The following is an 11324-nucleotide window of genomic DNA, read 5'->3' on the forward strand; positions in this document are numbered from 1 at the left end:
GTGACTCAACTAAAATCATAAACCGGCAGCGGACCGGTCGTAACGACAACAGTGGGCGTTGTCATGGATTGTGGACCCGCCATGCTCAGCTCGGCAGCTTCTTGCCACAGACTTATCACTGCACTGCCAGCGCCACTGCGGAGGATCTCGGCATTAAGGGAAAACGTCCATTATTGCCTCATGTCAGGCAGTTAAATTACAACATACTTTAAAGCAATCCAGATATCACAACAGCATAATGCACAATAGGCTATTCAGGTTTCCACAATTAAGTTATATAACATTTAGTTTAAGGGATCTTAGTGTTTAAGCGTTGTACTGTTTACAGCGTGTTTATTATTAGGCTATTTGAAAGCCTAATGTCTGACAAAATGGAAGAGCTCTGGATGGATGACATTTGCCAAGACCTGTGCTATCCATGGATCAATCACTGAATCGGGCCCAGGGGCTCCCTTGACCTTCACCTACAAAATGTCACTCAAAGAGACTCGTACTAACAAGGAAGAGACTCAAAATGACCACAAATAAACTAAACAAATATGAAGAGACACAAAACAGCTGCAAAGAGGCCGCAAAGAGACAAAATAACAACAATGAGTCTCAGAGAAACCTTCTCTTGCAATTATTTATTCACATCTACAAGTCAGAGAAAACACTGGCAGTTGGCAAGTATAAAAAAAAAATCAGGTTTGCTAAGAATCTTGTAAATGAAATGGACAGAAGTCGTTGTCTGGTGTTAAATTCAGCAGACTGGGAAATATAGAGAAAATGCATATTTTGCCTCTTAGTTGATCGTTTTATAAAATAAACATATGAAAAGATTTTTTGATATAGTACTTGTTGTCCAGATTCTTTCAACTAGCCACAGTGAGGTAGAGAGAACAGGTATAGACTAACATTGAAAAAATGTTCAGTCGAGGACTCTTGAGTTGAACAAGGCACGTGTACATACACAGGGTATCCGGATGGCTGAGGTTTGAGCAGCCAGACAGAGCTAATTAGCAACATGAACTGACAGGAAAACACCTTTCCCATATAATGCATAAATCCTATATAATTGTTTGCATGCAAACAGTAAATATTGCACAAAGTGCCTTTTTAGTTTCAAATTCACACTTCAAAATGTAAAACACAAGACACGATAGGTGATCAGATTTGACATTTAGATACGTATTAGTATTTCACGTCACAATTAAACTGATTCAGTCATTAAGCATAAGTTCTATTATTTTGCATCAGATTTGTCAGTAGCAGACGGGAAAAGGAGTGAATATGCTGGAGGAGCTTCATTAGATTGAGACAGAAAGTCTGTGTCCATCATTGGTGCAGAAGACAGCGGGTTGTATGCAGGAGCAGTTGGGGATATGCTAAAGGGTGGAGGACAATAGGATGGGGATGGGGCAGATGGGAATGGGGCAGATGGGAATGGGGCAGATGGGGGTGGTTGAAATGTTGGGACAGCAGGTGGAGGGTGAAGCACAGAAGACGATGATGAAGATGAAAATGGAGATCGATAAGGGGAAGCCAGTTGTGGCACTGGGTTATTGTAGCCCCCACTCATGTGTGCCGGCTGTGCAGGGTACACACCTGATGGACCAGCATTCACCAGTGGGTTATGTGGGTACACAGGTGGTGGTGCTGAATACCTTTGGGCACCTGGGTATCCATAACTGCCGGAGTGGGGGGATACAGGACCCATTAACACAGCAGGCGGAGGGAAGCCATTGTTGCTTGGGCCCCCAGCAGCCCCAGCTGGATAGGGGGCCCCAGCAACACCAGGCTGAAAGCCAGGAGCGAGTTCTGGAGGAATAATGACCACTGGGAACTTTATCTCCGGATCGAAAGCGAAGCTGATGTCCAGATACGCCTGAGAAAAAAAACATGACAGCCTCATAAGCAACCTGTGCTTTACTTCTAAAACATGTGACATTCACAATGAATTTGGAAAATCTTTTATCAATATGTATGGATCATCAGTTTAACAAAATCAGTTCAAAAATTCGCTTTGGCAATGTTGCATACCATTAAATGGTACTCCACTGAGATTATGTCACAATTCTGGATCGTTGGCATCTGAACACGAGGAATCTGTATTGCACACCTGACATCCTTCTCTGTTCGGGGCTTAATACAGTTGTCAACCACTTTGTGGACAACGCTGCTCGCATGTTTGGTACTGCTTTTGGCATGGTACACCACATCCTGGATTAAACTGAATTTTGGTATCATGTCCTTGGATGAGGAATTGTTGATTTTTGCAACAATCGCCATAGTTTCACCTATGAGGAAAAATAAATAAATAATATTCATTTTCATTTTATTTTAAATCAAGTGCCGCATAGGACAACACAGTGTGCTCCAGTGTGTGTGTTATATAAAGGCAAATAAGAACGGCTGACAGACAAAACGTACCTGCGTTAAATCAACAGTGCTAAACCCACCTACTTATTGTTCCATGCATGTATATGTAAAAGCAGTCTGACCAAAACTGGAAATAACACAGTGACTATGATGTTCAGTAATGGTATTATTCTTTTAATGGCTTTATACTAACCCCCTAAAATGCTACTTACATTTCTATTAACTCTTCTTTTCATGCTTTACTTAAACCATCACTGACAACAAACCATTACAGGTGTTAGCCAGTAGACACACTACCAGGGCACTGGAATGGACACATCTAAATAGAGTTACTACTAATGTTACAGAAGTGCATCTCCTGCAATGACATGTCAAAAAGACTGTACGCTGCATTCAATTTCTTTCTTGTTGACAAAAGCAACAAGTAGGATTAAACTATTCATGAACTATAATGTCAACAATATTCCAGTTGTAATAAAATAGTTTGCTATTGTGCATGGCTGTGGTACCTACTATGAACACAACATAGTTTTCAGTATCTGCCTTCAGCAGAAGATCTCCTTCCGTGACTTGAACCTACCACGTTTGAAGAGAAATGTATACCTGGGGCATAGGCACTCTTGTCAACGATGACATCCATATGTACATGTCCTTTTGAGAAAAGTCCCATCTCTTTCATCGTTGAACCAACTTGGCGTGACTAGAATGCAATAAAAAGGGGAAATAATTACATTTGATCCACTCTCATTATTTAGGCATCACAATGCATGGGTTAAGCAATTCAGTTATAAAGCAAGGCAAACTACCCAGCTCCACTGCACCTGCTGTCACTTATTACTGCTTACTGTGAAGTACGTCATGGTGAGCACTTTTCACTGGAACCATTTCTACAGAAGAAATAGTATCTATGAAAGCTATCGACAACAATGTCTGTAAATGATCCAAAGTCACTGAGACACTGTTTTCTTTGTGTTTATAATGCAATTTGAGCAGCACAGATTGATATGCAAATCCTGACAGGTCTTTTTCCATAGCCAATGTTTTGACTTGTGACGGCAGGAATAGCCAATGTGGAGCTAATACCGTTCATGGTGGCTCTATATATGTAAGCATGCCAGTAAGCCAAACCAGTGAGCGAGCACGCACAACTGACACCTCAAAATGGAATGTAAACATCAACATTAGTGTTCTTATTAACGGTGCTTTGGAAATGTTAAAATGCCTGCTGTGAAAAAGGCCTATCAGCAAATTCGGATGTGGTTTGGGAAAACTATATAATACCTATATTTTTCTGTTTCAATAGTCCATTTCAATATTTTAGCTACACCACCCATGAGAAGTGCTGCCTCCAAGAAAAGGCCTGCTGGCACCGACTGTAACATCACATTACAAAGTCTCTACATACTATACGGTGGAATAAAGGAGTATAGTTTCTGTCTAGTGACTTACAGTATCAGAGATTTATACATTTCAATATTTTACACACCATCAGAGAACCAAGGTTCTGATAGGACTTGGAGACAAAATGTATGTCCCTTTCTACTGTTCGGTCCATCTTCCAACTCCTGGACAACTTGGCTTCCAACTTGTAGACAATCTTTCCATGATGTCCCTTGAAGGATGAAGGCATGCTTCTGTAATGAAAAACCAGCAGATTCATTTTATGTTATACTAAGTGAATTAACATCAATAATCGGATTTGAATGAACATCAATGAATAGAATGTGCAGGAGTAGGCTATTTGGTCCTGTTTGTGAAAATCCTTTACATTGTGAAAGTGCAAACATTGTGTTTTGGTAAATGTTTTATACGTACCCTGGGGGTATGTCAAAGCTGAAGTTGTAGATATGGATTCCTTGGGGAACTACAGTTTCTGAAAGGGCAAGGATTTGTTGTTAATACTAACAATGGTCGTCTGCCAATACGTGCTACTTTAAATAGTAATTAATATGGTGGTGGAAAGTAACACTTGCACTATATTACAATGTAATACTTCTACCCCACTGCACTTCATTTCAATATTGTACAATCTGTCATCTGCATTACTGTGAGTAAAACAAACAATACATTTGTATGTAAAATGGAGGGTATTCTATACCCAAGAGCTGCTTATTATATTAGTATCTTATTTTTTTCAATTTCGGAGTCAACTTTATTGACTTTTCTTTTTCACACAGGTAACGGCTATGAACATTTTGCCTTATCGTGCCAATCACTGGGCACTAAGAAAACGGTAAAGTGCATAAACGGAACTAGGAAACAACATAGCAGGCTTACACTATGCCAGGAAGTAATACAAGGGTTACGGCATGCATAACGAACAAGAAGTCTGTAGCTTACCCCTCGAGTCCTCTGAGATCAAAAACTGCTTCAGTTTGAAATATCTCCTGTGTGCCTGGTATGTATGGGTGTGATCACCACTCTTTTTCGTCCATCGGACGTTAGCGTCTCCTTTGGCTTTCACAAACAGGCTCTCAACGGTGGTCTCTTTATACAAGGCCAGAGTTACTTTCCCAGTGAGCGTGTCTCCCTCCGAAAACGTATCATACTCGTTCAGCGCGTCGTAAGTCATCGTTAAGCTTTGAATTGCAGGCATTGTAAAGACTAAACTGGTTAAATTAATGGACACAACATACAATCCTGCACATGTTCAAACGCGATCACCCCGTGCTACTGTGACTGAAAGGGGACCCCGTCCCCACCCATGGCGCCTGGGCGTGTTGAGGAGGACACTCCTTATCTATGGCTTCTCAAAGACCTCTACTGCCATCTGATGGACACAAGAGAGACGGTGGGCTCCTAATCAAGTGCAGACTACTCTGTGCAAAAGCGCACTGCAACCGTTCCAAAATAATGGCACCGAAACCAAGTCCCTGGCGGTCAATCATAGGTGCATGGAAGTTCGTAGGAAGTAAACTGCAAACAGTACACAGCAAAGATTAGTGTACCTGCTCTCACGTGGTCACATGATGTTTTTCTCTGTCATGATGCACCACAAGGTATGTGAAAGACCTTGATCACATTAATCATATTCAGTGGACTTCAAATGATTCAAACCGTAGTCTCAAATAACATTCATTTTTATTCTGATTGTATTTACCAAACATTACATAAAATATTGAAATAACACACATTTCACAGTCATTAAAAAGCCAACAAAGAACTGAAGTTCCCTTTTTGCCTGCAACCACTACTGAAAACCCAGGAAAACCATATCCTATGGTTTGCACCTGGCAAACTTAGAGCTTGCATATAGAAGAGAACAAGTTGAGGTAAAAGGCATTGCCATGAATGAATGAATGAAAGTATGTGATAAAAGTAAGGAACCTGAGTAAAAATAGGTTTTTACGAAACTAAAACAATGTATTTTTTCCGCTCGACAGGGAAATGACTGAGGGGCACAGATGTGTCATTTTGGTACTACATGACAACACACACTGTACATATGAACTAGTTTTACACATTTAACTCAAAAGTAAATGTTAAACAGTAGTAGGAATGCAGTTTTTATATTTGAAAACAGCAAATATGTTACAATATGAATAGCTCAAATGCCCTCTTCATCTGTCAGTATTTTTTAAGTCAAGATTATCTGTTCCTTTAGAAGCTCAGCTTTTGTGATCCGATCCAGTCCTACTGAGTGTCCTGAGAAGGGGAGAAAAGGGACATATACGGTGGAGGTTCTTGTCCCTGTTGAAACAGAGGAGGAGCAGTAGGGGCTTGAGGCTGCACTGAGGATGAAGCTGCAGTTGGAAACCCGTATGGAGCAGCCTGTTGAGGCCACTGATTATTATATCCACTTGATATGTTTGCATATTGAGTGTGATCTGGTGCTGGGTAGCCATAAGCAGCTGAACCTGCAGGTACAGGATAAGGTCCAATCGGGAAGGCGGGGGGAGGGAAGTCGCTGTAACTTGGGGCCCCAACAGCCCCAGCTGGGTAAGGACCACCAGCTCCCGCTGGATAAGGACCTACAGCCACAGCTGGGTAAGGACCCCCAGCTCCAGCTGGGTATGGACCACCAGCTCCCGCTGGATAAGGACCTACAGCCACAGCTGGGTAAGGACCCACAGCTCCAGCTGGGTATGGACCACCAGCTCCCGCTGGATAAGGACCTACAGCCACAGCTGGGTAATGACCCCCAGCTCCCGCTGGGTAAGGACCCACAGCTCCACCAGGCTGAAGGGCAGCAAAACCAGAACGAACTATGACCAGGGGAAACACCACCTTCGGGTCAATGGCAAAACTGATGTCCAGATACACCTGGGAAAGAAAGACATATGAAACTACCATTTATTTATATTAATTTAAAGTATTTAAATTGACTGTGCCATCTGATAAACATGATTATAGTCTGATATTTTACTGTTTGTACTGTAAACATATATGCTGTTGTGTGGTTATGGTGTTTTGTATTTCTAACAGTTGTTGAAGCGTGGGATTTAAGACAAGAATTGTCTGTGCAACAATTACATAACTGCCAATATTTGCAAACAAATGCAAATAACTCAATTTCTCTGTTGATGTAACACCACTATTACATCATTACATACCTTAAGGTAATGGTCAACTGTGAGGATTTCACAATGATGGAGAGTTGGGATGACATCGGCAGGAACTGTTAACTGGCAGGAGACGGATTCCTCTGAATTCGGTGCAATCGTCTCTCCAACCATTTTGCACAGACTTTGGTCACTGATATTAGTGGAGGCATTGGCACGGTACACTATTTTCTGCTGTAGACTGAATTTGGGCTTCATTTCTTTGGAAGAGGAATTGTGGATTTTGGCAACAACAGCCACATTGTCCCCTATAAAAAACAAATCATAACATCTGGATATGCACAGTTTTTAAAAAAAAAAAATGTCACAACACAATAACAAAATTATACATTACACGTATACTGTAAGTAAGTATGTAGTAGAGTGACTTTACCTGGAGAGCAAATGTTTGTGTTTACGGTAGCAGACATTTGGACCTGTCCTTCGGAGAAAGTGCTCATCTTTTTATCCACTGAACCAGACTGTGGACACTAGAACAACAAAAACAAACAAACATATTTTCTTTCAATGCAGCTACTCATACGACTGAAATTCAAAGTTTAGGAGAAAATATTGTCATCTCGCTGTTAAACTGTGGATTAGCCATCCTTGTCGGTTATCACCACAAAAAGTGAACTCTTTAACATCCCAAAATGAATCCGTCAAGACTAGGTTTAAGAGGGGGGTTGGGCAAGTATGCTCTCTTCATTCTCTTGTAATGCTCTCATCATTCACCACCCCACTACTTTTTGTGGAACCCAATTCCTGTTTATTCAAGCAACCAGTTTGTTCTATTTGTTCACATGCCACACCCTATCGTTCAAACTCTGTCGGTCCTGTTGACTGCCTCCTATTATATTATATAAGTACAGTACACTGCTGTTATGTTAGAATGTTCCCCATGCCAGACTACACTTTGCTCAGACACATTTAGTATAAAACAGTGTTCATCCCTAACTCTGCATTGTTTCCTTCAACCCGTCTGTTCCTTTCTTTCAGTTATTGCCAGCTGGATCTTTAGTCATGTGGCTTGATATCTTGGATGTTTTCCTTTCAAATATTTGAGTTAATTTGTACTATTACAAATTCATAACATGTATCACTGTGGTGTCCCACCTACCATTACTTGGCCATGGTGGGAAAGGGACTTTGAAACAAATTTGAGCTCTTTTTGTACTGTAGAAGGCATCCGCCAGCTTCTGGACACCTTAGCTTCCAGCATGTAGACAATCTTTCCATGAAGCCCCTTGAAGGATGACGGCATGTCCCTGTAAGACAAAACCAGTCCATGAATGCAGGTATTTGTAAACACAAACCCAGTATTTAGCAGTATTAGCAGTAGCCCTGCTAGATGCTAGAAATGTATACACTTACCCCTGTGGAATTGTAAACCTGAACTTAAAGTGATGGTCTCCTTTGTGAAGTACAGTGCCTGCAAAATAACTGAGAATCATTAACACTTCCTGTTGGGAACTGACAGCTCTTTATTTGCTCAGTTGGATTTATTAGACCTACCTCAGGTTGTGTTTAGAAATGTATACAAATGAACAATAATATGTGGCATATAAGTAGATAGTATTACGTCAAGATAACATGAATCTGTGCAGGTGTTAAGATGAGCGAGCGAAGCATAGGGCTAAATATTTCTCACATACCTTTTTCATTCTCTGCAACTACGTGCTCTTTGAGTTTCAGGTATCTCCTGTGCGCAGTGTACGATCTGCGGTTATCTCCGGTGCCATGAGTCCAGTGCACGCGCGCGTCCCCTTTGGCTTTCACGGTCAGGGCCTTCACTTTGGTTTCTTTTGTCAAAGTGAAAGTTAGTGTGCCTGCGATAGTATCTCCTTGAGAAAAAGTGTCCTCTTTGTTGAGAGCCTCATAAACCAGATTTAAGTCCTTTATCGGAGACATTTTGGATGTAGCTACAGGCTACTGTTAGCTGTCAAACGCGTTTGCTTTCCCCGCCCACCTCTTCTACACGGAGCGACGGCTTACTCTCACCTGGCTCTTACACCTGCCGGGGGCTACGCCCGAAGATTGAGCTCACAAAAAAATAAAATAACCGAGAGACAGCAGACTGTTGTAAATGACTGTAAAAGTAAATATTTGCAAAGAATGTATCTTTTTCCTTTTGGTTTCACTACTAGCGAAGTCGTTAATAAATCAATCGAATGGGAAACAACGCGGTTGCTCTAAGCATAACGAGAACAGGTGGCTCAAGTGACGCAGCTAAAATCATAAACGGACAGCGGACCTGTCGTAACGACAACAATGGGCGTTGTCACAGATTGTGGACCCACCCTCAGCTCGGCAGCTTCTTGCCACATACCTGCCTACAGGGCTCACGCCCTGGGCCCCCTTGACCTTCACTTACACAATTTCACTCAAAGAGACTCGTACTAACAAGGAAGAGACTAAAAATGACCACAAATAAACAAAACAAATATGAAGAGACACAAAACAGCTGCAAAGAGTCTCACAACAACAATGAAAAGGGGGGGAAAAAACCACCAAAAGACAACAATGATACAAAGGGAAAACGTCCATTATTGCCTCATGTCAGGCAGTTAAATTACAACATACTTTAAAGCAATCCAGATATCACAACAGCATAATGCACAATAGGCTATTCAGGTTTACACAATTAAGTTATATAACATTTAGTTTAAGGGATCTTAGTGTTTAAGCGTTGTACTGTTTACAGCGTGTTTATTATTAGGCTATTTGAAAGCCTAATGTCTGACAAAATGGAAGAGCTCTGGATGGATGACATTATTTGCCAAGACCTGTGCTATCCATGGATCAATCACTGAATCGGGCCCAGGGGCTCCCTTGACTTTCACCTACAAAATGTCACTCAAAGAGACTTGTACTAACAAGGAAGAGACTCAAAATGACCACAAATAAACTAAACAAATATGAAGAGACACAAAACAGCTGCAAAGAGGCAACAATGAAACCTTCTCTTGCAATTATTTATTCACATCTACAAGTCAGAGAAAACACTGGCAGTTGGCAAGTATTAAAAAAAAAATCAGGTTTGCTAAGAATCTTGTAAATGAAATGGACAGAAGTCGTTGTCTGGTGTTAAATTCAGCAGACTGGGAAATATAGAGAAAATGCATATTTTGCCTCTTAGTTGATCGTTTTATGAAATAAACATATGAAAAGATTTTTTGATATAGTACTTGTTGTCCAGATTCTTTCAACTAGCCACAGTGAGGTAGAGAGAACAGGTATAGACTAACATTGAAAAAATGTTCAGTCGAGGACTCTTGAGTTGAACAAGGCACGTGTACATACACAGGGTATCCGGATGGCTGAGGTTTGAGCAGCCAGACAGAGCTAATTAGCAACATGAACTGACAGGAAAACACCTTTCCCATATAATGCATAAATCCTATATAATTGTTTGCATGCAAACAGTAAATATTGCACAAAGTGCCTTTTTAGTTTCAAATTCACACTTCAAAATGTAAAACACAAGACACGATAGGTGATCAGATTTGACATTTAGATACGTATTAGTATTTCACGTCACAATTAAACTGATTCAGTCATTAAGCATAAGTTCTATTATTTTGCATCAGATTTGTCAGTAGCAGACGGGAAAAGGAATGAATATGCTGGAGGAGCTTCATTAGATTGAGACAGAAAGTCTGTGTCCATCATTGGTGCAGAAGACAGCGGGTTGTATGCAGGAGCAGTTGGGGATATGCTAAAGGCTGGAGGACAATGGGATGGGGATGGGGCAGATGGGGATGGGGCAGATGGGGGTGGTTGAAATGTTGGGACAGTAGGTGGAGGGTGAAGCACAGAAGACGATGATGAAGATGAAAATGGAGATCGATAAGGGGAAGCCAGTTGTGGCACTGGGTTATTGTAGCCCCCACTCATGTGTGCCGGCTGAGCAGGGTACACACCTGATGGACCAGCATTCAGCAGTGGGTTATGTGGGTACACAGGTGGTGGTGCTGAAGATAACACAGTGACTATGATGTTCAGTAATGGTATTATTCCTTTAATGGCTTCATACTAACCCCCTAAAATGCTACTTACATTTCCATTAACTCTTTTTTTCATGTTTACTTAAACCATCACTGACAACAAACCAGTACAGGTGTTAGCCAGTAGACACACTACCAGGGCACTGGAATGGACACATCTAAATAGAGTTACTACTAATGTTACAGAAGTGCATCTCCTGCAATGACATGTCAAAAAGACTGTACGCTGCATTCAATTTCTTTCTTGTTGACAAAAGCAACAAGTAGGATTAAACTATTCATGAACTATAATGTCAACAATATTCCAGTTGTAATAAAATAGTTTGCTATTGTGCATGGCTGTGGTACCTACTATGAACACAACATAGTTTTCAGTATCTGCCTTCAGCAGAAGATCTCCTTCCGTGACTTGAAC

The 11324-nt window shown here is 41.1% G+C and overlaps 1 protein-coding gene across 1 annotated transcript; it reads right to left on the bottom strand.

Annotated features, from left to right (window-relative positions):
• Nucleotides 1–663: 663 nt before the first annotated feature.
• On the bottom strand, nt 664–9112 carry LOC306696998 (uncharacterized protein). Its single transcript, XM_079160736.1, has 13 exons — nt 8558–9112; nt 8277–8334; nt 8023–8170; nt 7297–7393; nt 6915–7171; nt 5999–6624; nt 5222–5277; nt 4702–5001; nt 4177–4234; nt 3848–3995; nt 2965–3061; nt 2023–2279; nt 664–1867 (listed from the first exon to the last, which is right to left on the bottom strand). Exons 1-13 carry the CDS (start codon nt 8811–8813, stop codon nt 1226–1228), a joined length of 3000 nt encoding a protein of 999 aa, XP_079016862.1. The 5' UTR covers nt 8814–9112; the 3' UTR covers nt 664–1225.
• Between the last annotated feature and the right edge of the window lie 2212 nt (nt 9113–11324).

This window comes from Pholis gunnellus (genome assembly GCF_910591455.1).
Source record: "Pholis gunnellus genome assembly, chromosome: 6".
NCBI classification, from domain to species: Eukaryota; Metazoa; Chordata; class Actinopteri; order Perciformes; family Pholidae; genus Pholis; species Pholis gunnellus.

What these genes read in the sequence shown, in the direction of transcription:
- LOC306696998 (XM_079160736.1), bottom strand. Translation starts at nt 8,813, where the DNA reads ATGTCTCCGATAAAGGACTTAAATCTGGTTTATGAGGCTCTCAACAAA. An exon ending in CCGCCAGGGACTTGGTTTCG is followed by an intron (nt 5,002 to 5,221) that starts GTGCCATTATTT and finishes GAACATGTGCAG; the next exon opens with GATTGTATGTTGTGTCCATT. An exon ending in CAGTGGAGTACCATTTAATG is followed by an intron (nt 1,868 to 2,022) that starts GTATGCAACATT and finishes TTTTTTTCTCAG; the next exon opens with GCGTATCTGGACATCAGCTT.